General features: G+C 42.2%; 2 protein-coding genes and 1 long non-coding RNA gene across 5 annotated transcripts in view; 1 reads left to right on the forward strand and 2 right to left on the reverse strand.

The window, feature by feature from the left end:
• Positions 1-1,118: 1,118 nt before the first annotated feature.
• On the reverse strand, positions 1,119-4,530 carry FGF6 (fibroblast growth factor 6). Its single transcript, XM_057387135.1, has 3 exons — positions 4,191-4,530; positions 3,178-3,281; positions 1,119-1,295 (listed from the first exon to the last, which is right to left on the reverse strand). Exons 1-3 carry the CDS (start codon positions 4,528-4,530, stop codon positions 1,119-1,121), a joined length of 621 nt encoding a protein of 206 aa, XP_057243118.1.
• On the forward strand, positions 3,111-17,220 carry LOC130586350 (uncharacterized). Of its 2 annotated transcripts, XR_008966695.1 has the most exons (4): positions 3,111-3,901; positions 8,603-8,648; positions 13,826-13,941; positions 16,265-17,220. It is a non-coding gene; the product is annotated as an uncharacterized LOC130586350 (long non-coding RNA). The 2 variants fall into 2 exon arrangements; XR_008966694.1 differs by lacking the exon at positions 8,603-8,648.
• A 61-nt stretch (positions 17,221-17,281) lies between these two features.
• Positions 17,282-27,257, reverse strand: part of CUNH12orf4 (chromosome unknown C12orf4 homolog) — a 17,518-nt gene continuing 7,542 nt past the window's right edge. For both annotated transcript variants that reach the window (XM_057387134.1, XM_057387133.1), the window contains exons 8-14: positions 26,639-26,836; positions 25,340-25,468; positions 24,203-24,271; positions 22,492-22,694; positions 19,352-19,409; positions 18,491-18,558; positions 17,282-17,531 (exon numbers count right to left, since the gene is read on the reverse strand). In XM_057387134.1, coding sequence (XP_057243117.1) covers positions 17,439-17,531; positions 18,491-18,558; positions 19,352-19,409; positions 22,492-22,694; positions 24,203-24,271; positions 25,340-25,468; positions 26,639-26,836 — 818 coding nt within the window. In that variant the 3' untranslated portion in view covers positions 17,282-17,438. The remainder of the gene's footprint in view (positions 17,532-18,490; positions 18,559-19,351; positions 19,410-22,491; positions 22,695-24,202; positions 24,272-25,339; positions 25,469-26,638; positions 26,837-27,257) is intronic.

Consider the following 27,257-nt stretch of genomic DNA (forward strand, 5'->3'; position numbering starts at 1 on the left):
CTTCTTTCTCTGTCCTTCATAACTCAGGGAGGTATGTTAGAGAAAAACCAAATACACTTAAGACAGTGAAAATTCAACACAGTGTTTTCTAAAATAACCCTTTGCTGGAAGCTTCCATGAATTYCTTACATTTTATAAAATGCATCCCACAGACCAATTCGATTTGTTAGAGATTAACAACGTTCAGCCTAAATGGAATAGAATGCCTTCAAACATTTATGTTCTTTCATATGTATACCCATATAAAGGCACCTGGGCATTGGGAGACTGGGATGATTGATTCATTAAAAGTATGTTATTACATAGATCCACACTCACACATCCCATGTCTATATATATACAAATATTAATATTAAAGATGTACACATCTATGAGGTAAGTCTAAACTAACTCACAAAATGCCATTCAAAATTCTCAGCTCCAAATAAGTTTTRTATTTGGGACCTATCTGTGATTTATCCTGTGGCCCTTCTTATGGGAAATTTGTTGTAGGTCTTCATTTTGCCAACCAGTCCATGTGAGGAGACCCTTCAGAGACAGAGGGGCTCTGGGGATAGGCAGTTTGCTTGTGCAGAAACAATTGTGGAATTGGCACCTTAATGATCAGAATAGGCTGAGGACTTCACAGGACAAGACACAGTCTGTAGAGGGAGGATGCAGGCAGATATTCAGATGGAGTGAACTGCCTGAAGCTCTGGTGAAGCAAAATCATCTGCTGATTTGGCCCATGATATGTAAACAGCTCACTACAAGAGGTTATTGTCTGAGGTAAATAATATTTAGTAAATAACCCATGATTGATTAGATGGTTGCTCACAGCCATTCCGTAACTTCCAAAAACTTCCTTTGCACTCCAGCTTGCATTTTCCTCTGTACAGCACCAAGGAGGCACACAGCCATGTAAAATTTGTACAGAGTAGAAGAGAAGCAGCATCACGTGCATGCTATGTGATGAATTTAGTACAAATATTTTTATCCTAATATACATATACATATACATATAGAGATTTATATTTTTTTTTTCAATGACCTGTATAAATACTTTACCTGGGAGGTTATTCCCCATGTGCAAAAYGAAACAGTTTTTTCTGGGATTGAATCTTCTGTTTTGCTGGTGTTCATATTCTAGGTAAGAAGTGGGTCACTGTCATGGCTGGAGAGACCTTGTTCCCTCTCTTCACCCTCCCGTGTTTGCTCAGGGCTATGTAAGCGCCGCGGTGAATGTTGGATTCGTATGCGTTGTAGTTATTGGGCAGCAAGGTTTCCTTGAATTTGCACTCATCTTGGAAAACAGCCTAAGGAACAGCAAGGGGAGAGGGGTGGGGGTACAAATCAGGTACAAGCAATGTTCCACCAAGGCCCAGGTCATTTTTCTTCCTCGCATTTTTACACCAGGGCTCATTGCAGTGTGCAACAGGTGGCACTGCAGCCACTGTGGCCAACAGTAAATCTCCCTCCTCGGTGCTAATTTGGTGTCAGATGAACTCAGATGCCACCTGTCCAGATAATGGACTGTGTACTTCCTGTGGCAGATCGAGTTAATTCATTATAAATCATGGATTTCTTCATTTTATTTTCAAGTAAGGATTTCTCAGCATTGTGCCCTCTTGCCCAGATGACAGCTTTATTAAAAGCTTCCTCTCTGCCAGAAATCCTGTCATTTATAAAAGATTTGCTGGCTATCAAAACCTTCAGTGCTCTTCCAAACAGCAGTGTCCAGGGAGAACAAAGAGATTTGATCAGCAGTAAATATTTTCTTTTTTTAAACCATTAGTGATATTTAACTATGCAGCTGGTTGTAAGCTGGGAAAACAGTTTTGGTTTTCTCCAAGGGGAATCCAAGGAGAGAGAGTTATCTGGGAGAGGAGGTGCAAGGACGAGCAGGAGACAAATGCCGAGGAAAGTAAAAGAGAATGTCTGGCACATGAGGTTCCAACAGTGCTGTTCTATTTGGGCATCTGTGGGATAACACCACCAAAAGCCTGGAAGAGTTTAACTTAAGGCATTGTGTTGTGGAAGGGAAAATGCACATCTCTTACAGCTTTTGAAAGTGCCTTTGAAGATAAACAAAATTGTATTGAAACTGGGCAGAAAAAAATCAAAGGGATTCCTGAGGCCAGAGCCTGCATTTCTTTAGGAAGACACATTTAAGTAAAACACTTGGGCTTGTGGCACTTTTGAGGTGTTTGTTGATTAGACATAGTTGAAGGAATATTTCTAGGGTAGAACCGTAAACTGTCGCACTGTCATTATCTGTGTGAGAAGGAATGAGCCAGGTCAGAACCAGCCCCATGTCCTTCACAACATTTGGCATTTTTTCAAAAACTGCAATGCTTTGTTGGAATTACAGCTGCTCCAAAGGAACAAAAGAGATGGATACAACCAGTGCCATTCATTACTTTGAGATGGGCTGATTTTGCCTCTTGCCCAGAGCCAGCCTCTTTCAAATTCACCTCCTAACAAACATTTTTTCTGCTGGATGTTGAGGCTGGAGATGTGTTGCTCACATCTCAGAGGTTAAACTGCGTTTAGATGAGGATGATGGAATTTCAGTACGATTTGAACACCATTGTGAATAGTAGTTGTTTTCTCTCCCTTTGCGACTGATCTCACAAAACTGATCATTAAAATAATGCAGCCACATATGTTGACCTCCTAGGGTAGACTTCCTATTTATTCTTCATGGTGTGGTTGKTTTTGGTAGGAGGGAGCATGTGGTCATTATTTTACTGAAGGCAGTGTTGGAAATAGCTCCAATTGTGCCTCTCCTACACACAATGCAATGCAGAATGGAATCAACTGAACTCAGCTTTGCTAGATCGTGTTTGCAGCCCTGTGAGCTTCAAAGAAGCCATCTAATAAATCTGTACAATTTGCAGAATAGGTTYATTTTCCTAAAGTATTCCCTGTACAGCCTCACAAGAAAGCTTTAAAATCCCAGCCCTGTAACAGCCACTCTGCTCGCTGCATTAAATAGCACTGGGCTGGGCAGGCTCCCTGTAACTCGAGGGCTATTTTCTCTGCTTGTAGTCAGAGATTTCCATAAAGAAAAAAACTAAATAAACTAAACACAACCAAAAGCAAGCACTACAAACAAAGCAATACACGAAACCAAAACAAGCTACTTTAAAACCATTTTTGTTTAAACTGTGAAAAACTACTTGCACTTGTACTCACCGTCCCATACAACCTCCCCTTGCTGTTCATTGCAATGAAGAGAGCACTTTTTACCCCAAGCAGGCTTACAACACCTCTTTCTACAGTGGATATTTCAAAGAGACCTGAAAAATGTGAAGTTTAACAGAAATGTTATCACAGAATCTAGAGCTAATGGAAGGAAATTCAGATATCTTTTTTTTTCATACTCTAACAAACTTGATATATATTCTTTATGAGAATTATCTCCCTAGTACAACAAAATAAATATACACAGAGAAGATCTTGGGTTTTCCTACATGTCACAGGATTTGAAAATAGTTATTCTAGAACTGTAGTCACATTCTGTAGAAGCCTTTTGCTCTATTGGGTTCTTTTGATCTTTCAAACTCTGGACCTCTTTAATAAGAAAATTATTTTTATGTAATATGCTATATGACAAAAGGTTTTTTACTGAGCCTCAGAGAAATGTGGCTTGCATTTTGAAGTCCCACATGACATCTTAGCTGCAAAGGATTTTAGCAACTGCCCTCTACAGGAAATTCAAATCCAGATGACTAATGCTTTCCTTAATTCTTAGGGTGACAGAACAGCACCTACAAGAACGAGCCAACCAGGAACAGCAAGCCCCTTCCATGGGACACATTGAGTGTCCCAAAAATACTGTTCGGCTGGGATTCAAAAATCATGCTTTGGCACTCTGAACTCAGCAACGACCTCCCGGATTCAAAAGGCAAATGAGAAGGTGAGGAGCAAGAAAATGTAGCAAAGAGTCCGTTTTCAATCTGGTTTGTCTTTTGTCATCTGTGCAACAAAGCAGGTAAAAATAAATTCTATCTTAATTTGTCTGAGCATTTTGTGCCACATTTCAGCCCAAAGGGTTCTCATGTTTATTGATCTCGGGGACTTTTAAAAGGCAACAGAGGTAGCAGAGATTAATAATATCAAATCATAACATTTGTACTCTATGAAGGGAAATTACTAGAGTTCACAGCAATTAAGTGACATCTATTTCAGTTTTGGATGCAACTCACTGTATTGGTTTTCATTGTGAACTCCGCTTATCCTTCCGTCTGGGAGGATTTGAAGGTGAAACCCGATGCCCACGTTGCAGTAAAGCCTCCGCTGCCTCTTGATTCCTAGCAAATAGTCACTCTCCCAGTTCACATCTGCTTTGTCCCCTGACATCCCAGCCATGGACCTGGACAGCAGTGATTGCCATCCTCTCTCCAGCAATGTGCCATTAGTTCTGCTTACAGCTGGCTGYGTGGAAGCAATCCCGGCCAGCAAAGCCAGCAGGAGGAACGCAGGCAACGTCCGCTGCACGCTGGCGTCGCAGGACATAGTGATGAGAGCTCTTTGTGCCGTGGCCATCCGCTTCACCTCCTGGGCACGTGGTCAGAATTAATGGCCCTAAAAATACCGCCCTTCTTGTTTTTCTCCCTTCAGCATGGTGGCAGAGGCTTATTTTTGGAAAGCAAATAGAGCTTGCTGACCTGAAACTAAAGCCCGATAGCAGTTGGGTTGGGAGCAGAGACAGGCCAGCAGGGCTCCAGCTGGTGGGGACCATGGTTTGTAGATCCTGCTTCCCACTGGGCAGCCTCTGTTATATTTGATTGAGCCATCTTTATAGTGCAGGGGCTGTCCCTGCCCACATCATCACTCTGACATCAGCAGGCTGCCCAAGGTGAGGCTGCCAGGGCTGTAACACAAACCTGCTGTCCTCCTGCCTGCTGAGCTTGGAGTGCTGTCACCCAAGACCGGAGGCAGGAGTGCCATTTCATTGGCTGTGGGAAGCGAAGGAGTCAAATTGGTCAGGGAGTCAGAGGCCTCACATGCAGCTTCCTTATTTAGAGAAGAAGGTGTAAAAAGAGTTCTGGACCTCATCAGTGAGCAATGAGAGGTTTGCAGSCACTTCCTTGGTGCCACGGCCGGTGGGTGCTTGGTGGGGCAGTTGGTTCAGGGTGGCCACAGCTCTGTTTGTGTTTATCCTGCAAAGCCACGGCCCCTCGTTCTGAGTGACCCTCATGCTAACATCTGTCTGTACCTCTGCATGCGTCTTCCTGTGCCTGGTGAAATTTGGAAGGGAGACACCAATAGCATTTGCAGTAAAATAAACCCTGTGAAGTGCAGAATGGTAAAAATCTACTTCAGCAATCAAACTCTGCTTACTTGAACTCTTAAGACGCTAAAGTAACAAGTTTTCATTGTCAGTATTTTAGCACAATACTAAAATAACCCCTCTTTGGAGTACAGCAATTCAGATCCACTTTCAGATAGTCTAAGAAAAGTCCTGCAGCTGAGCAGTAACATGATATGAATGCAGAGCACGTCTTTCAAAAAATGTGTGATGACTTAGGGTCCTTAGTTTAATTTTCAAATCTGTTAAAAGTCTCTCCCTATATTAAGGCCTGGAAAGACCAATCCTTCATTCAAACACAGAAGGACAGACTAAAATTGTTCACCTTGCCTATGAAGACCAGGCTGATGATGCACTGTAGAGAAAGGAGATTTCCAGGTGATAAATCTGACTCTTGTGGCRGGGCAAGTGTTGCAGATTATGGACAAATTGCATAAAAATCTGCAAGCCCAATTCTGACGGTGGAGCCCCATCTGATCACCTTTAGGTTAATGGGGTTTGCTGGCCAGCACGTAGAGATTTGTAACACAAATACCAGGACCCTGATGAATGAAATATGAATCACAGTCTGAAACCAGCAGGAAAGAAATCATAGAGCAAGGGGTGCAGGGCTGCAATGACACCCAGGGACCCCACCAGCAGCTGTAGAACTGGAGCACTGAGCAGTGTGGTGTTGGCATCAAGGCTCATTTGGATAGGGCCACATAACAGATGATTAATCAGCAGAATACCTGACTTCTGGTAGCAGGAGGATGACAAAAAGGACTGTAGAATACTGCATTTGTTATTTCTCTTYCTATAAACCAACAGAGAGGCAGATTTGTTGTCATACTGCTCCCCAGCATGAATAAACAAGACAACAGATCCTTGCCTAAGACTCTTGGCAGCTGCTGAGCTCTGGGGGGCTGAAGCAAGAAAACTTCCTGACCAAAACTATCTCCATTACAGCTCCTAAAGCGTGCACAAGATCACTCAAACATGGTTTGTCATCACCAGTCATGGGAAGCCAAGATATTAACAGGAAACCTACATTTTGTCCCACACATGAGGGTCTTAACTACACCACTCAGACACACCTGGGCAAGACAGTGTGGACATTWAACAACTTGGAGTCATCTAAAATAATTATCTCCCCATTTTTTTTACAGGGAAATAAATCTCTTGCTGAGATTTCACATGCCAATTTCTTACAGGCAAGCAGAGATCACAGAACAGTTTCTTACTATTTTCTTTTTGGAGGGAAGTGGGRAAAAGGATCTACTGCCACAGGAAACTCTGGAGGATTTAGGACTAGGTAGATTCTAGCCTGCTTGGGAAAAGGTTTTGGTTTACTGCTTATTCATGCTAAACTGATTCTCTGCAGAGGGAATGCCAAGCACACACACAAATATGCCCATCTTTGTCTCCTGAGCTGGCCATGTGTCCCTTTCCGTGTCCCCCTGAAATGACTGTCAGAGGACAGAGTGGTGGCTCYGTGGCAAACCTGTGCCTTCTACCAGGTGCTGTGCTCAGCAGCCCACTCTGCTTCTCTCATCACCTCCTCAGCTGTTCCCACCCCACRAGGACAGGCAGCCCAAGGGTAAAGGGCTCAGCTGAAGAAAACACAAGTGCCAGCCACCACCCCCAGAGGGATCTGCTTGGTGTTAGTTATTAGAGGAGATGAATGACAGGGGACAAGTTTAATTTGGTTTGAGTTTGTTATCCACACAGTTTTCTCACTACAGCAGGAACAGGGACACTACAGGAAAAGGCATGCTAAATGCCAYGTTTCAATATCATTTTGTGTAGGAAAGCAAAGAAAGCCCTTGTTTTTATTGCTGTTGATGATGAGATTCTGTCCAATGGCCCGGCTGACCTCTGTGTGACTTTTGACCACAGAACTATTTAGATTAAGTGCTGTAATCCATTACAGAATATTAAAGGAAATTTCTGTCATTTGCCAGGTAACCATTCCTTGTGCTGTGCACCATTAGCTCGTTGAGGACTTTCTCTTGTATGTCAATTCTTCAGCCGTTGATCTGGATCCTCCCTCATATTTCAAAGGAGAATTCTCCAGCCTATCATGACATCATCTGAACTTTTTCCTGGGTTTTTCAAGTTTTGGGTTTTTTTTTCCTGCATTGCAGGCAACATCTGAAGGTCTAAAGTTTGTAATTTGTCTTTGACAGCGGTTGTGATGTGTTGTTTAATTTCCATGGAAAGTATCCTATTTTTGGCTTCTCCTTTCCTACCCTCTTCCCATTCCCACTGCTCTCTGTCCATTCTACAAGACCTGCACAGTTCCTGCATAGAGCTGTTAGGGTTGCAGCCTTTTGGCATCTTCTGTGCTCAAAGAAGACATGTGTTTTTGACACAATTTTGTCAGTTCTCCACAGCAGGATTACAGAATTACTTCTCTGATGATGTCCAGGACCTTGTTCAAAAGGCATCTTTCCAAGGCAAACAGGAGCTTTTTTTCCTTCAGTCAAAAATGGCTTCAAACACTTGAGCAGTCCCTTGATCCTTCAGAAGCAGCTGAGAGCACTTTCAGCCTGTGCTTGAAAATGTTCAGAGTGCTCCCTGTGCATCCCTGGGGCTCTCCACTGGAGCTGCTCCCTGCTCACTTCTCTCCCGTTCTGGGATGCCCTAAAGTGACACAGCACATCAGACGTGTCACTGATGGGTAATGCACCCTTCCCCATCCCTCGGGCTCCTGGCCACCTTTGGGCTAATGCAGCCCAGTCTGTGCTGTCCCGCCTCACCACAACTGCAATTTTGGGTTCAGCTGTCTCTGCACCATGATCCCCATGAGCCTCTTCTCAAAGCAAAGCTGCTCCCCAATCAATCAGTGCCCAGCCTGGACTATTGCCAGCAATAATGTATTCCCAGGGTCAAGGCTCTGCATTTCTTAATGCTAGACTGCATGAGAGTCCTGTCAGCCTGTTATTCCAGCTTTCTAGGCTCCAGCTGGATGCCAGCCCTACCCTCATTGTATCAGCTTTTCCTACAATTTATTGTTGCCAACTGCAAACTTGCAGAGTCAGGGAAAATAAACTCATCTGGGGGTGGTGATGGATTTTTCCTCAAATGCCTGCCACGTTCATGCAGCATGTTGTTTCCACTCTCCARATCATTGTTCATTGTGATTTCGTTCTATGTGGTCATCAATCACACATGGTAAAATACAATAGTAAAATGCAATATTTAAAAAAAACCAGGTTGGGTCTCTGCCATCAAAGACCTCATTCTTTAACCTCATCTTTTTAACACTAACATTTTTTATCTCTATGATTTTGGATGTTTTCCTCATRATCCACGTCTCTACAGTCAAACTGACCTGAAGCTTCCTCTCAAGGCACAGCCCAAAGGCAAGGTGAGATGAGTTAATCTTGTTTCAATCTGGTTCATTACAATGGTCATTGCATAACATGTTTAAAGCCTGCAAGTCCTGTTTTCAGAAAGGAGCCCACCTCTCTGTGTCAAAATATCCTCTGCTCTCAGTGCATCAAGGGGGGCTCAATATTGCTGCCATTTTTCCCACTGAGGAGAGCTGGCTATGAGTAACTAGAACATCAGTGCCCTCTCTACAAAAATCATGCAGGTTTATGAGTTTCTCTGGTTCAAGGCTGCCTCCTTCTTTGCCTTGAAATGGCAATTTCTGATAGTTACTCTGAACATTAGCAAATCTGAGCCCAAAGCAAATGTTTTGTGTTTAAGACTGCAGCCACCTTGTTATTTCTTCATCAGGATCCACAGTGTAAGGTATTTGTTGTGATGGTTTTTAACATATGGAAGATCAAGATCAGATTCCTAAAATATTCTGAAAACCAGTTATAGCTTTTATAGTGACCATGGTTAAATATAAAGCCTAAGTAATTTGTTCTATTAAAAAGCCTCAGTCTTATTTTTATCARGGGATGTTATGAGGGCATGTTCTAAATCAGCTCTTGTAGCTACAAGAGCTTCACTTCTGCAGTTTTTAACAGMCCAGTTAAGTTGGTGCAGCTCCTTGTGCATGTCATTAGTACAGAATTCCTCCTCTAGCACTGACCAGAGCAGGTAGACTCCAGAAGATTAAACATTTGAAGAAGACAGGCAAAGAAAATGCAAGAGCTGAACAACAAGGTTGAGTTTATTTTTCCCCTGCAAAGATGAGGCTCATTTGGAYAGGATCAGGTTGTGATGGGCACACAGGACTAAGAAATAAACCCACATATTTCATGATTCATGGAACACATCTCTGGACATCCCTGTCCATGCTGTCCTGCACTTCTCCCTGTGCACGTGCCAGTTTTAGGATTACATGGCTGCTGCTGATGTGCAGCTATTCTAAGCATCCTTTCAGCAGAATGCATATTCCATGCAGGATTAAGGAATGGTTTGTCTGATGCCCACTGGACAGGCGGTGTGGAGCAGGGTCAAGGCAAGCATGCAGCAGAGCTCTGAAATTTCCTTTTTGATCAGGCAAGGAGTGAGCATATGTTGGCAGATGGAATGTGTGCTCAGCTTACTTTAGTGGAGTTTCAGCACTGACCTTTTGCTGCATTCCTCCAGCAGCACTGAAACGGTTCTGCTTAAGTAAACTGACATAGACCACGTGCAAACCCAGCTGTCTTCTCCAGCCCACCATTTCTCCTACTGTTACAAGAAGCCTGGAGGCATGGGAATGCTGTAATTTAATGTGCAATAACCTCTTATGGAAATAATGTTGTGACAATTAATTGTGCTCATGGCACAATAATCTCCCTGTTGAGAAGCTGCTTTAAGGACTGGCCATGGGAGTGCACAGTAATAGGTCCTGGATTGCTGTACTTCATCGGTGTCTTCCTGACACCAAGAGGAAAGCAAAGACTCTTACACCATCCCCAGATTGGCCCATCCTTACCTCTCTGACTGCTTTATGTTTTTCATCCTTTGTTTCTSTAAGAGTCTGGCAGGTCTGGCTGTGTATGACTCCACTATACAAATTAAGATGGATTAGTAAAAGTAGGTGATCCAGSAGGCCAGTTATGAGTGGGCAGAATGCTTCTTTAAAAACCCCCTGGTGACAGCATCACTGCCATCAGTGAGAGCACTGGGGACRGCCAGATTGTGCTCCACAGTGTCATTGCAGACCCAGGCTTTTCAAACAGCTTGCAATTCCAAACATCCCTGTTTAGGAGATATGCTAAACTGCAGGCAGTTGGGCTTGGCTCTGAAAGCCCTGAATATCCCYCAATGAAAGGAACCTGCTCTGTTTTGGATACTCCAAACTGGAGGCATTGGTTTGTGTTCCGATAGGCACGAGAGCTCTTTCCTTTATGTGCATGGCCCAAGTTTCCCAAAGGTCCCAACTAAAGGTATCTTTCCCTAGGAAAAAAAAAAAAAAAAAAAAAAAAAAAAAAAAAAAAAAAAAAAAAAAAAAAAAAAAAAAAAAGAAAGAGGAAAATACACAAAAGACATGGCTCCAGCATGTATTGTGCAGAGCCTGCCCTTCCAAATTCTTGATGGGATCAGCATCATTTGGGCTGGAAGTGGCCTTTAGGGGTCATGAAGCCCAATCCCCCTGCAATGGGCAGGGACACCTTCAACAGATCCAGTTGCTCAGAGCCCTGTCCAGCCTGACCTYGAATCTTTCCAGGGATGGGSCATCCTCTACCTCCCTCCACCTCTGGGCAACCTGTGAGAGTGTTTCACCACCCTCACAGTAAAGAATTTCTTCCTTCTAGCTAATGTCAATAGCTCCTCATTTAAGGTAACCCCACTGCCCCTTGTCCTRTCTCARCAGGCCCTGCTAAGAAGTTTGTCCCCATCTTTGTTATAAAGCCCCTTGGAATACTGAATRGTCCCCCAAAGCCTTCCCTTCTCCAGGCTGAACAATCCCAATCCCCTCAGCCTTTCCTCCCARCAGAGCTGCTCCATCCCTCTGATCCCCTTGGTGTCCCTGCTCTGGACTGGCTCCAGCAGCTCCCTGTCCTTGCTGTGCAGGGCCCTCTGGATGGCCTGCTGTCCTTCAGGTGTGTCACTGCACCCTCAGCTTGGTGCCATCTTCAAACCTGCTTAGTGTTCAGTCTATCCCACTGTCCATGCAATTGATGAAGACATCAGAAATGGCTGATCCCATTACAGACCCCTGTCTGTGATRTCCCCTGTCCCTGGGGACAGCACTTCTCAGCCATCAGGAGGTGCTGACCCACTGCTGGGTCTCACAGCCAGGGAAGGGGGCTGCTTCTCCTCATCCAGAAATACCTACTTGCTGTAAAATAATCATGGGGAGAAGAAAAACTAGAAAACGTTGTTGTGCTCTTGCAGCAAAAGATTTCCAACTGTAAGCAAAAGTAAGATATAAATGTGGTGTGTGCCGTTTTGCATGTAGCAACATCAGTTTGCATGACTTGCCCGTAATTTATGGACTGCTTGAAAGAAAGAACCACTTCCAATGGGCAGGGAGAAGTGCCCAAAATGGCTAAAAACACATCCAAGATAACAACTGGTGGTCAGGCAGTGGTTTCCAAAGAACTATTCAACAGAAGCACTCACATCCTCTTGTGTAGCTGGTCAAGCTTGAGGCCAAGCTCCTCAATTGCCATCTTTGGTTGGTGAGTGGGGAGAAGGATTCATTTCTGAGAAAGGAGCTTGGCCTGTGCTGGTGGGATGTCACTGTGGCAAGGAGCACGCTGATAACTTGGGCACTGTGCACACCAGGAGCAGAGGAAGGAACAGCCCATGTCTGCAGGGTCAGGCTGTTTCTGCTGGGGTTTAAAACTGCTCTTTGGGACACAGCTGAAACAGGCACTGGAAATGACCTGCATGAGAGAGGACAGAGCATTTTGGAGGATTATAATTTATGCCAGGCAGGAGCTGTTATGGTTCAGTTTAAGGACCTTAAAATAAGACTTTTGTGAGACAACCAAGTCAGCTTCAATTGGTAACCTCCCAGTTCAAGATACTCCTGCAATTATAGGTACAGGGTCTGTTTCTGCCTGTGGACCAAGGGCCTTGAACTCCTGTGGAAACCACTGGATCTCAAAGGTGCTCTGATGATATTTGGCACAATTAAGAGTGAGCCAATGGCCGTTAGGAAAGAGCTAACAGTGCCTTGGAGCACATAATTCTCTTTACCTCCCCWTCTAAACATAATCTAAGTATTTCTTCCCCCAAAGTTTTGTCTTTCATGGAAAGTATCTTTTGAAGAAATGTGGAGTTTTTATCCATGGGATCCTCCTTTATGCAGATTTAAAATYAATCAGTTTATTAAGCTATCTGGAGATGATTCACATCTGTCTGGACCCAGATGGACATCCATGTGCTTCCCAAAGATGGAAGAGAAGGAGGGAGAACTCTGTTTCAGCTGACCAAACAGAAAGGCAGACATGAAGCCTTAGTTTGCCATCTCCCAGGCAGTTTAAGAGTATTTTATAAMATAAAGTCATTGCTGCATCCTTCTGTCACCTTGGAAATGATGCTGTGGATATCACTCCATTCTCGGAGAATGTTTGTACACTATGGGACTGATTTCTATGTTTTCAGAAACATTGCTTCTCTAAATCTTTCCTATTTYCCTTTGGTTTTATCTGTTAGTTTTATCTCTTCTTGGAACATGCAGTGCAAAGCTGCCTCCTCTTTAGTCTTTGCATCCTTTAAATATTCACAGATGRTTTTCATATTCCCCTTCAGTTGCCATTTAGCCAGAGTTGCTCTGTATGTATCTCTTCAAACTTAGCACCCTTGCAAGGGCACACAAGGCCAAATCCTGCTCTCAGATACATCTCTGTAATTTTGGAGTAAGTCTAAATGGTAGACATTGAACTGACATGAGCAAAACACAGAGCAGAAGGTGAATGCCAAAATAAAAACCAGGAAAGCAGTTAAAGCTAACATCACATCCTGCAGGCCACAAACTGCACAAGGATGGTGCCTTTTCTATCAGGATATTTATTCCCTGCGTTCCCAGTGATTGAAGATTTAGAAGAAGTTGTGATCTGCAACAGCCATCAGGAACATATCAGTACCTACYGTGGCTCTTCTGAGAGTGAGATAAAGCACACCATTATGTGCTGGTCCATGCAGAGTGCTTGCATGATTTCACACTGCCAGATTTTGAGGGCTTTTCCTATGTTATGTAGAATAATTGATACTACATCCTTCATATTTCTATGTCTGTGTTACAGACATGACACRAGAGCCTTGTTTTGTTCAGTGACTTTTTTTTTTCCTATGGTTCTGATAATTACTCCAGCAGAGATAATTTCTCCACCTTCTCTCAGCCCTGCATAGAGCTGGTTGAAAATACTGCTTCATGCTTGTTCTGAAAGCAGAGAAATTGGCCAATGAGACCAGAACTGAGCATTACGTACTGAAGTCCACAGTCCATTTCCCAATTAAAAAATGCCACGTGGAAAGGAAGTGTCCAGAGGAAGTTGTGCTTGCTCAAGCTGTCTCATCTTCTCCAAGCTGCACTTGGCAGAGTTTGCAGCACTGACTTCACATCCTAAATTGACTCACTTCCATGGCTTTTCTCTCTTGGAGCCTYTATTATAAGGGGTGAATGTTGTTTTTCTCTCTTTGCAGGTTATTCTGACAGAAATGGGAATGGAAATAAAGAACTATGAATCATCATTCTTCAACAGAATCTGGCCTAACTGCCAGGAAAYAATCCTGAAAAGAACTTGCTTCTGATGGTTGGGGTAAGATTACAGCTTAGTGATTAAATGCTATTATAGCATAAATCAAGCCCTTCAACTTATACAACCAGAAATAAAACTATWTGTCCTTGTGAATAATAAYGATAATAATRATAATATTCTGTGTCCCATGGGACCACAGTCCTATGGTTGCTACTGACTTATACTACAYCCAGGATACAGTATTAAGTAATAAACATATTTGTATGCAGCACTGATGGTCTGTCCTGAGAGCTCCATGAGGCAAAGATACAAGAGGAAGACAGGCATCTCTTTACACAGCTGACCTGGTGTGAATACCAGGGAATAGCTTTGTATTTTTGGGTATAGCACTGGCACAAAATAGGAGTAAATGAGGCATGAAAAGACTAATGCTTAAAAYACGACACAAGCATAAATTAAACTTTCCCCTACTGAGGGGAAAATGAGGTACAGATACAATAAACTGACCAATTTTTAAGTTCACAAAAATAACAGAATGTCGACACAGACCTCACACACCAACAGACACAGGGGAAGGTGTCACACATCAGCCCTTTACCTCACAGCACAATCCTCTGAAATAGCTGCCTCATCTTTAAGCTGTGCTTCATTAACTCCAGATTTTGCTGTCCAGAGTGAACTACTGCAGAAGGAGTGACCTGGACACGAGTGTCCAGGCAGTGCCACCTGCTAACAGTGACATTCCTGGCACTGCAGCAGGGCAGAGGCACCTGGTCAGGACAGGTTCTGTCCATGTGTTCAACTGCCTGCACTGTTCTCATTGTTCTCCTCTCTGTCACCAGCTCCCACAGAAGGGAAYACACAGGTTGTAGAGCTGGTGACAAGAGGTGAAGGGCAGGAARTTACATCCTTGACAAATCCAGACTCTTGGCATTTTTTCCTTGCAAAAACCTCAGTTCAGACTTTGTAAAGGGCACCTGCAGTTTACAGTGGTCACCATGGGCAGGTTAAAAAGCTCAATAATGGCATTTGCTCCTCACTTCTCTCAGTAGCAAGTGTTTTTTATTCCATTCAAGCCACACGTATAATTTTACATGACATTTTCATGGCATTAAACACTGTCACCCTTCCAAGGAATCTGAACTGCATATACAAATAGAAAACCTCATGCCCATTAAGTCATTTTCCTCTTAATCTTGAATAGCTTTTCATGGCYGAAATGGGATTTCTAATGTGGTTACATAAGCTGCAGCCTGTATTCCACAGCTGCCAGGCACAGACCAAATTGAAAGTACAGCTTAGGTCAGCCCATCTCTACATTCTGTTTTTCTAGAAAAACAGTTAAAAATCTGCTGTTAGCACTTCCTTGAAAACACATGTGAAAAATGGGAATATTAAATGTTCTGACATGGATCCTCCAGACAAAGATTCCCCTCGGCATTTACAAGGGTCAGACTACAGCAAGCAGAATTAATAGTTTTCCYATACCATTCCTTCCACTTTGACTTTCCAAAATCTCATCACTAGAGTTTGTTTGTTCATTTCAGCACCAAAGATCAACTGGTTATTCTGCTGACAAGTTTAGATGCAATCTTTCATTTTGGAATGAAAGCAAACATTCCAAAAGTAAAAGGCAAAAAGCTTAGTTATTTTCCTAGAAATTAGTGGCAGTTTCACACAAAAAAAATTAAATAGTGTCTTCATGCTTTGGCAAATATACCAGGCATAAATTTTATTAACAGAGAATCTAGAAGTGTTAGCAAGAWACTATTAGCAAGATATTTGCTCAAGAATTGTTGGTGTCCCTTGTTGGTAGATTTACTGGCTGTGGGAAAACRTAAAACTAATGTGAGTGGGCAACACAGATCTTGTTCCCAACACAGATAAGTCTCACAACTTCTAAAAAGGAGTACTTGTGCCACCACACCTTTCCCAGGCAGGAGTGTTAGAGCACTTGCTTTTCTGGGACCAGAGTTTGATTTCAGCTTAGGGCCAGCAATGTAAAATGAGCTCTAACAGGATTAATCCAGCTCCTTCTAGAGGAATTTACATACTTTTCTACAACACCAAATTAGGTCACATTACTTGCATGGTTCTTCTTTAGAAGCTGCTGGCAGAGCAAAAGGAAGTATTTGAGAGTTCAGCAAGAGACGTTTGCTGTGTCACTCACATGGCTTCTTGCAGCAGGCAGGACTTGATAAAAATACTGAGTCTGTTAATTACACAGTGGCTTTATAATCATCATGAAATGGTGAATATTCCTTTGGTTCTCTKTGAGAACTTTGAATTATGCAGCTCCCCCAAAACAGAGCTTTTCAATCTGCTTGTTTAAGCTAACAAAATCATGATGAAGATAMTAATTTGGGGTTTAATTTGCTTTCAGGTTCTCCAGTTTCCAAGTGCAGAATTTCAGCAGCAATAGGAAGAGGTTTCTGAGTCAAAGGCTGCTCTGCCAAGATCCCCATGATTCCCCCACAGCACAACTGTGCATTTGGAAATGCCACCACTGGGACTTTGCCACCACTGGGACTTTGCTGTGAGTCCAATGGTTCTGGCAATCCCATGGATCCCAATTCCAGACAGGACATTCCCAGTGCCCATGGAAGGGCTGCTTCAGCCTCCTGATTCTACAGCTGAGTTCCAAAATGTCCATGATGGGGGAAAAGCAGTTCCCAACGTYCCCTTTATCCCCCATCACTGGGTGCTTTCATTGGGTTTTTTTTKACTGGATTCAAGTTTGTCCCAAGAAATTTCATAGCTGCACCTTGAGCTGTCTCCCTGGCATTTTTGAATAGTCATAAAATGTTAATTAATAAGCAGCAAATTTTATCTGTGTAACAGGGTCCAGAACACTTCAGTGTTCTTATAAAAGTTGTTCATTTGATAAACTGGTCAATGTGAAGTCTGGAAATAAAGCAAAAAGCAAACATAGTTGTAAAAAAAAAAGAAATAATACTTAAAAATTCTAATTATTGTCACAAGGGCATATTAATTTGATTTTTTTAAAAACACTTYCACGATCTACAAAATGCAGCAGGGTAAATGTTTGATTCAAGTCTTTCATTTTGTAATAGTAAAATGAGGCAGTGACACATCTTACTCCACRGTCACTGTGACAAATTACATTGGTTATTCTAAGGAGACACCTGACCTGCTCCAAATTTTTGAAAAGTCACAAGAAAATTCAGAATTTTTTTGTAGAAGTCACCAGCCCGAAGAACCTGTTCCTACCATAAGTTCTTATTCCTACTATCTACGTATAAGAATGACCTACATATTTCTGTAGATTTCACACAAGTTACATTGAGTGCCTTTCAGATAAAGCGGAGGAACTCGGCATCAATCCTGTTGACAATCCTGAAACAAAGCAAGAGGCATAAATCAGCTGCTACCACCCAAGTACACACAGCATTTATCTTTTATTATGACAACACGATTCTTGAAATTGTAACAAATGCCACTTCAGGGGTATCAATCCGCAGGAAAGGGATGCCCTGGTCCAGAATCTCCTAATCTCATCCTCAGTCAACAGGATCCACATCAGTGCTCCACAGAAATCAGTGCTTGGAGGTCAGAGTCAGTGTAGAGGATACTCTGAAGATCTGTGGCAGCATGTTACTCAGCTGGTARAACATTTCCTCAGAAATGGTCTGGAAAAAAGAAACACACAGGTAAACTTGGGCTTTTTGCTGTAGTTTGGAAGAATTAAGTCTCTCTCAACTTTGTTTCTTGGTATTTAAGAGAATTTCTGCTGTTCAGAAGACAACAAAGGTCATTCTCAAACTGTGTGTTACAATTCTACTGAATCCAGTTAAAACAAAAAGATTGACCTAAAAATCCTGGCTGTATAATTAGACACATCCACACATCCGTTTCCAGTAGATTTCTTGTTTCAGGGATTGATTATTTTGGCCAAACATAAGCAGGACGGTGCTGTTTGTTATCTACAGGAGTCCTGCTCTCTGCATTCCAGAATTAGATTCAACTTGGGAACTTATTTGTGGCTTCCTCCTTGCTCAGCAGCTTTCTACTTTGTTAAGAAATACATGTTATTCCTTTCCTAATGTAACTCTGCTTTTACTGTTTTCTGGAACAACGAAAACCTAGTGCTGGCCACCTTTGGAAAACTTCCTGTTTCTGAATAACAGCTAGAAGTCCAAATAAGTAATTTCAGAATCTTAATTCCAACTAATCTCAAACATTTGGAGTAACGTTTCTGTGGAAGCACGACTGAACTCACTGCATTGCAACTTTCCCTGTTGTTAGATAATATGACAAACAAACACCTCAAGGCTTATAATGCAAGGTGAGCCTATGCCTTCAGAGTAAGTAACAGCAAAAAAGTCTCTTTTTCAAAGGTGATGCATTCACTGTTTTGTAAAGATGAATTTCCCAGTCTGAACTTTTAGCATSCTCAGGAAATACTACTGGGTATTCAAACATATAAATGCCCCTTACTCCTCTTTTACAGGAAAGGAAAAAAGCCCAGATTGATTAATTTAAGCTACTCAAAAGGGACAGGCAATAGCAAAATATCAAAATTAGATCTGTTGACATGGAACCTTTCACCAGCAATCTCCTAGGCTGGATATGAATTAGGTTCACCYACCTGTGGAACCAGGAATTGTACAGTCCGAGAAATTCCTCCATCCCACGAGGCCATTTCCATCATGAAACCTAAAAAAGCAGCATTGACMCTGTCTGGATTACCTGTAATACTCCCCAGCAGTTACAGCACGATCAGAGATAAGCAGGTTTGAACTGCCTTAATTAGGGATGTCCTCAATGGCCTTTAAATCAGACCTGGGCAATCTGAATGAAATGTGGGAAATCTAACGAGGAGTTCTGCAGAATGACAACACTGAAGAACAGAACAGTGAGTCSTACTGTGCAGCACAGTGACACCCAGAAGGGAGGGGGTTCTCCAAACAGGGTGTGAGGAGTTCCTTCCATGGCTTCCTTTCACTGAGGAACAGGGGGAGCTCATTGTGGCCTGGCAGGGAGCCCACARCARAGATGGAGAGAGACTCTTGACARGGGCCTGGAGTGACAGGGAAGGGACAATGGCTTCACACTGACAGAGAGGAGGGTTAGATGGGATATGAGGAAGAAATCGTTCCCTGGGAGGGAACGAGCCACAGCTGCTCTGGGCACCCTGTGCCAGGGCCTCCCACCCTCCCAGGGAACGATTTCTTCCTCATATCCCATCTGACTCTCCTCTCTGTCAGTGTGAAGCCATTGCCCCTTCCCCATCACTCCAGGCCCTTGTCAAGAGTCTCTCTCCATCGTTGCTGTGGGCTCCCTTCAGGCACTGCCAGGCCACAATGAGCTCACCCCAAAGCCTTCCCTTCTCCAGGCTGAACAATCCCAATCCCCTTTCCTCCCAGCAGAGCTGCTCCAGCCCTCCAATGAGTTGATGTCCCTGCTCTGGACTGGGTCCCCATGTCCCACTGGAGTATTCTCTCCGTACCTTTGACGCACTTGAACACAAGCTCTGCCCTCTTCAGGCACCATGGRATGGTCATCTCCTAAAAATGACAAAATGAAAAGCCTCAGTACCCCACGGATCTAACTGGAAAAGGTAGCAGAGAAATCATTAAAAGTAATACACTTTTTTGCCTTAGAACATAATTTTCAGGAAGCATTAGGGACCCAATTTTCCAGATCATTCTAGGCAGGTCACCTTACAGGTGACCATGAAAGTACTGCCACTCCTTATTGCTAGGATTCTCAGTGTCAGAACAATATACATTTTTAAGTTGAATAAAAATGCTGTTGAGCCCACTGGGCTATTTCCCTGTGGAGCTGCAGAAAAAGTCTAATATCCAACAGATAATTGTCAGGTTCATGCTTCAGCAGAGAAAAGGCAAAGACCACATCTTAACAGCATAATGATGACCCCTGTCTGGTCCTGATTTTGTTTAAGGTTTCTTRGCATACCTACAACCTTCAGTAAAATACTTCTAATAGTTGAACAGGAAGAAGACTTTCTTCCCCAAAGATGCATTTATGTTAAGAGTCAGAACAAACAATTCATCTGATGAAGGAGTTTTAGGTATCAACAGCCAGCAAACCCTTACCTAAAGTTAAATAGCAAAATGTGACATGAAAAACACAGTGATTTTAGAAATGGCTACAAGCATTGGGCTTGAAAATAATTGAAGTTTAAAGTTCATGAGACATTTAAAGTTCATGAAACATTYTTTGCCTGTATGCAACAAAGTCAATTACATCATGATGATGTAATTCCATTAGATCCAGAATGACTCAATGTAAACACTTCTCAGAAAGAAAGAAACAGTATCTGTTTGTTCTGATGTGCTTTTCAACATGAGCTTGAACATGTTCTAGTCAGAATAAAGTAATATAAGTGTGGAAACAAATTTATCATTCTAGGTACTTTTTCACATTTAAATTTTATATAATTTTCTATTCACTAAAACTAGTCTCTATTTTGCAATGCCAAACACAGAGTGCCATCTGTCATTATCAAAGAGCTTACTTTTAGGATTAAAGAAAGTTAAGAAGTAAGTTGACCTAAGAATAGCCACTGATAATACAACTGATAAACTGAATGTGCAGCTTCAGTAAACAACTAGTGAAAGCCAAAGCTTCTGCTTAGGTGGGAATATCTCCTGACATCCCCTAAAAAGACCCTGCATGTTAACAACAGGGTAAGTTTGAACTATCTTGTCAAAAAGATTTCATGATGTAAATCACTGCATCACTATGTGCTGCTTGTAGGGTATCCACCACGTTAATCAGACAGAACAGTGCTGGAGTTTGGGGTTGTATTTTTTCTTGTTGTAGTTCCTTTCGGCTTTTTTAATTTTTAAGCATTTTGGAAGCAACACTTGGTCTTTATTGAAACTCATCTGCCCACGTGTGCTTTCTGTCACAATGTGTTTATTGTGGGTTCTGATCACTGCTTTGGCTTAGGTAAAAAACAAGTGACTAAGGAGAAAAACTCTCCTTGTACAATCMGTGATGGGAACTAAGCCTTATGAGGACTCATCAACACAGCAGGATATGAGACCATTCCTTGGACTATTTTAGAGGAACAGAGAGGTTCAATTTTGCAGGCACTCAGGGAAATAACAGAATGTTTTGCCATGCAAGCCACAAGAACTGAAAATGACATAGCAGTGATTCAACTCTAATCCATCTTCACAAATGTTGGTTCTCATGAATTCACCACGTTACCAGGAGTTTTCTCTGTTGTGGAAATGATAAAGGATCAGCTAAGTCCCAATTCAAAATACAGAGAAGGACAAGAAAGCAAGAAAGCAAACAGCCAACTGCCTATAGTGAGTTTTGGCTAATAGTACTCAAGAAAGTACAAAAAAAAAAAATCTGGAACTTTGGGTGGTATTAACTAGCAGAGACACTTTACCACTTTTTAGGATGCAATCATTTTGTCAAATTAAGATTTCTTCTACTCATTTAGGGAAAAAAGGTGGGGAGGGGAGACCAGCTTCATTGATTAGAAATACATTCTGAAACCCTTTCTATTTTATTTTCATTGAATTTGTGACAGGCTCACTACATGGGGCTGTTTAGGGCTTGGGCCTTTGCAGAACAATGTCACAATCAGGCAATGAAAACAGTTAAGTCCATACACATCACGTGGAAAAAAGATTTCCAACCAAACTTCAATGGTTAATTTCAGTAAGAATTAGCCAGGTGTTTAACTAACAGTGTATCTGTGCCAATCCTAAACACTGGATGAGCACACAAAAATTGAAAGGCAGGAAACAGAGAGAAACATGTGAGGTTAACGCACCCATCAACAACCTCTCTATGGACATAAACCATGTTCATAAATATTTGTTACWCAGCTTACCCTCCTTTCATTTCTACTTTTTTAACAAAACAATTTTCTCTTAAATTATGGTACTAGAGACAACTGGACTGAGATCACTGAAAAGTCACATTTTTGTCACAGCTGCCAGGACAAAAAGAGAATAYAAAACTCAGCACAGTAAATAAGAACAGAAGGAACATCACAATATGCTGCCTCTTGTGCAGTCAGTGTTTGGGGGGGACCTAAAGAGGAAACAGGGACAGAACTCAGGTAGGGAAGGAGGAGACAGCTCCAAGTGAAGGTGAAATCTGGGTGCTGCTGTGTAGGGCTGAGGTGGTAGAGGATAGTGTTTAGATTTACAGAACTCTAAGCCAAGCTTTGCCAGCTCTGCTGCTCCCAACACTTAGCTTTAATGTTTTATGGCTAATGAGAATTAAAAGTGGGGATCTGGTATCACTATTGCATCAGCAACTCTGAAGGTAGAGTTTYGAAGCAAAAGCAGCTGCCACAAGAATTCCAGTCTCATCTTTAATTAATACTTGTAAAACTGTGCAGTGAACTGGATCCAGGAAGTGAATTGTCCAAAAGAAGGGGTGGGAATAAAAACTCTGAGTGATTCWTTTGGCTGAGATGTTTTTAATTGGTCCAGCTCCTTAATCTGGGTCACCATGTAGATCCAAGAGCCACATGTGTGGCAGAAGCCTGTGACTGAGAAAAAMCATCCTGTTTGGCCTAAATCAGCATGAAACACACCCTCTGTGAAAATGCAAGGATAWAAACCCAGCCCAAAGGTTGCATTAACTTACTTCAGACATTTCATGCACCAGCAGGAGGGGAATGCTGATGGTGGTGATGTCGTGTGTGCAGCAGACCTTGAGGATGTTCCTGAGCCCCATGATGGCAGGGTCCCGAGCAGTCACACTGACAGATCTGACATTGTCATCCACACACAGGTGAAAGGCAACGTGGATTTCTGACAGGTTGGAGTGCCGTGTGATGTAGAACTCCCCTGCACAATAAGGCACAGCAGGAAGGCAAGAAATCATGGTAGTGATCTGTACTGAAATCCAATCATTTGGCAATGTAAGAAAGATAAAAGGCAAATACAAATACACAGCAGAGATGAGAACAGACACAAAGAGGCCTCAAACACACACAAGAGGTTTAAAATCTCTTGGCATATCACTGTTCTACATCCATCCCACACTCTCTTCCCTGCTTTGATGGGTTCCACTGGCATCAYGGCCACGTGGTGTAATAAAGCATAACAGTGCCAGTACAGGATATGATCTCTATATAGAACAAAACAGAAAAACAAACCCAGAGGAGGTGCAATACTCAAAATACACAATGCAAGCACAGAATTGCAAACAGATGTGGGAGACGGAAAGGCCAAAAAAGGATGGGTTCAAATAAAGGATCACAGRGCCTGTGGAGAAAGATAGTGGGTTATGTAACAGCTGAGATATAGCACTGCAACACAAAGGGATCAGTGATCATTAGAATTTAAAATAATTCARAGTAGTGGGAAGGTGAGTTACAGAGCTGTTTGAAAAAAGTAACCAAGACATCTTCTATGGGATATTTTTAGACTTGGTATTCATTTATCAAAGGTAAGGGGCAGTGAAATTCAGGCCTCTTCATCGTTCCATTGCACTGGAGATCCAAAGTCTAAAGTACAGTCAAAAGAAAAGCAGGTGAGCAATGCACTCACTGCTTCAGTCGACAGATAAACATCTTCCTTCAACCCTACTCGCACTGGGCACTGAAGTTCAGATCCTTTCTTTGAGCTGAGGAATGCACAGGTTTGCACTCCTGGGTGACTGCTAAGGAGGCAGGAAATCCCAGCAGTGACCATACATGAGCAGCAGCACACAGTTCACTGCTGCAACATACACCTGGGATAATCTGGGTCAAGTTGATTTATAATCCCCTCCCACTAACAAGATTTAGACAGTCATTAAGACAGTCATGAAATTAATTTTRAGAAGCGCTCATTCAGGCATGGGTTGCATGGACTTGATTCCTCCCTCCTCCAACAGTATATTCATCTTCACATTCCACACACAGCAGCTTTCCTTACAAAACACCACAATATATACAGAAAGTACTTTCCCTGAGAGAGGAATTTAGCAAATTTAAAGCATCCACTAAAAAATGCTTTTCTGTATGAYAACAGTGATGTACATCTAGCCATTTTAAAAATACAATCAGCTGCTAGTATTGAACTTTCACCTTTTCTCAAGACTCCCTTATTTTTTTCACCCTCAAAATCCAAAAGGAAATTTTAGACAAAGACAAGTGATTTGCTCCACACCATGTGATGCAGTGGCAAAGCTGGGAACAGAAACCAGATGTCCTGACACCCAGCCCTCTGCCTCAGCCACAGGAACATCCTTCTCCTCTGATTGAGGTCACTTGGGTTTAGTTTGTAATTTATGTTCTGACTTTACAGCTAAAAATGTGCATGTATAAAACACAATTTGCCTCAAGAAGGGTCAATRCAACACAACTCACCCGGCAAAATGTTGGACTGGTTTCGTTCGATAGTCTTTAACTTATCTTCATTTCCACTGATTTTGYTTTCTGTGTATGAACACATGGAATAAATGTTAAACGTGTCCTCTATTAATTACACTTGGGCATGAAAAGTTTTGTGTACTGCTATCTGGCTTGAATTTTGACCATGAAGTTACCAAAAGGTCCCCAAAAAGCAGGGGGATGGGTAGAAATGTTTTTGCTGTCTTCMACACACCCCAGACTGAATCCCACCTCAAATCATTGCCTTTCTCACCACCCTATGGTATTTCTTCACTTGGACAAAAAGCACAATATTCTCAGGTATAATATGAAACTTAAATTACCCCCAGCCACATAGCATCTTGCTGATACTAAATAATACAATAAATGAAAGCAAATTTGTCCCTACCAGATTTACATWAATTAGTAGCATAAAAACAGCTTTCACCATTTCCCTTGAGATACAGCAATATGCAGGTTCCCAAGAAAACTTGTTTTTCTATACACTCATATTTGTTCATGTTCCTGATGCATTTGAATCACATAAGCAGCTCTTTGCAAGGAAAACAAAGTTTCATGATGGACAATTGCACTGCCTTAACACCAACTGGTCAGAGCATTTCCCAGCCATTTGTAACCACCACAAATGAAAAACTAYAAAGAAAACCATTCACAAAGCTTGGGTCAGCACTAAAGTATACACATTTAGGCAATTTGGCATTCAGTCTTCAGCATTCACTTTAAAGGAAGGAGGAAAAGTCATAAACTCCTTTTCTGCACTTTTCAAAGATTTTCAGTTAAATAAACTGGTAATAAAAAAGTAAAGACAGATAAAGTCTGTGCTGCTACAGGTAGTTTGGGAAAGCAGAATGGTCTGATGTACTTCCCATGCTGTTCAAATGTGACTTCTATCTTGATTTATAGCAAAGGATGTCTGTTATGGCAGCAAAGACACCACCTGAGYATCACATTCTCTCTGGGAAGGGAGAATTTCATGCAGTTTCCTGATGAACCCAAACATTCCAGTTTCCAGATGAAATAACTGCAGAAGAGTGGCATCAAGCTGCCCCTGCCCACAAACATCCAGCTGCCCACTGCTCTATTTCAAGGAGGGTAATTTTGGTTGTCACTGACCGTGGTGTCTTTTTGTCTTGCTGCTACGCTGTGCTCTGGCCTTAAGTACAACCTTCTGGACAATTTCAAGTTGTTCTTGGATTCCAGGAAAATGGAAATCCGTGCATTCTTGGCAAACGGTTGCAAAATCTAGGAAAAAAATAAGATTGAAATGCACATCCTGAGGTTGTGCTCAGTAATGTTATGTAATTCTACTCTACGGATGAAGTAAATCCAGCCACAAAGGCAATGCCCCCAAAAGCAGATAAAGCCCTGCTGGACTCCTCTTCCAAAATTTATTGAGAATTRTATTTCACAGATTATGACACAGTCCCATGCTTTCCCCTCCACTGTGGCTGCAGGATCTAGTCAATGGCTAAAAGATGCAATTTTGTGTTTAATAGTATTATCTAAGTGTCTGTCTTCTCTCAACATCTAAAATTTACCACAAAAATAAATCTTCCCCTTTGGTTATTAATTTAAATATTTAAGCAGTTAAAAAAGTAACTGCGAATAAGTACAAGTACAAAACAATACTGTTACAATTGAAAAACTTGGAAACCATCAATAGGACAAAAGCAACTGCAATTTTTTCTGGTACACTTCCCTTTTCATCCTGCTACAAGCCTGGTTCCAGCTGTTTCCAGAAAACATCTACCACCACAGTATRTCTTTTTTATGGCATGCAAGAATAATGACAAGTAATAGTCAAAAAAAAAAAAAAACATTCCACGTGTGAGTACTTTGATAATAACTTCAAGATGGAGGTGGGAAGGGCAAACAGGAAGAAGATTCATTTGTTAACCCTGACAGAAAACACTATCACAGTGACCAGTTACTCAGAAGAAATGCACTTAAAATATCTAATAATCAAACTTTCCAGGAGTAGAGAAGTAATATTCCTATTGTTCATGTTAATGGCACTCACAGTATCAAAACTACTTTTGTACAATAATTTATCACTTTAAAATCTGAGCACATTTCTTCCTCATTTTTGCAAATATGTTTCAGTGTGATAATCTGGTACTGGAGAGTTAGAAGCTCCTACAAAAAATCAACACTCAAGGTTCCTCTTCAATGTTGGTTACTCAGACACAAAACACAGGGAAGAGATGAGCGGTAACAGCACAACACTSTCCTTCATCCTCATCCATATCTCTTTTTGCACTTGTTACCCTGCTGCAATACCACATTCAAGACATTAGTGTCTCCACTGAATTTTAATTTTACAAGGAATATTTTTCTGTGAGAGAAGGCAAGATTTTATTCTTTTTATTTTATTCCTTTTCCCTGAGATGATACCCCCGTTAGAGGGCTCACCTCTTTTGATTCCACTGTAGGAGCTGATCCTGTTATCCACCAGTAACACCATCCCACAGAGGGAGGTTGAGTAGAGGGACATTGCAGTCTGGAGCCTGTGGAGCTTCACCCCGCTGCGCTGGTTGCGCTTGTGCTTGCAGAAATCCAGCATGTCAGCTCTCAGCAGCCGCAGGTTGTGCATGGTCTTCAGCTGAGCTCCTGCACACAACACAAGTGGCTTTATCCCAGCAGCAGACCTAACTCCAGAGCGGGGTGAAATGCAAGGGAACAAAGTGCTTCCCTAAAAATCCGTAAGGGAACTCGAACCAGGAACACCCCCAGAAAGTCCTTAGACACGTACTCAGTTTTACAGACACATCAGCAATTTGCAAAGTAACAATAAAAATACTGTGTTTTCACAGAATGAGGCTGTCCATGTCTGAAAAGAGCCTTGCTGCCATTGCAGAACCCCAGAATTAGTGAGGYTGGAAAAGTCCAWCCTGTGACTGCTCCTCAGCTTGTCACCCAGCCCAGAGCCCCAAATGCCATGACCAGGCCCTCCCTGGACACTCCATGGGCACTCCACCCCCTCCCTGGGCACCCCTCCAACCCTTTCTGCAAAGAAGTTCTTCCTGAGGAA

This window comes from Malurus melanocephalus, unplaced genomic scaffold (genome assembly GCF_030028575.1).
Source record: "Malurus melanocephalus ecotype Western Australia unplaced genomic scaffold, MMel_1.1 scaffold_1144, whole genome shotgun sequence".
Classification (NCBI taxonomy): domain Eukaryota; kingdom Metazoa; phylum Chordata; class Aves; order Passeriformes; family Maluridae; genus Malurus; species Malurus melanocephalus.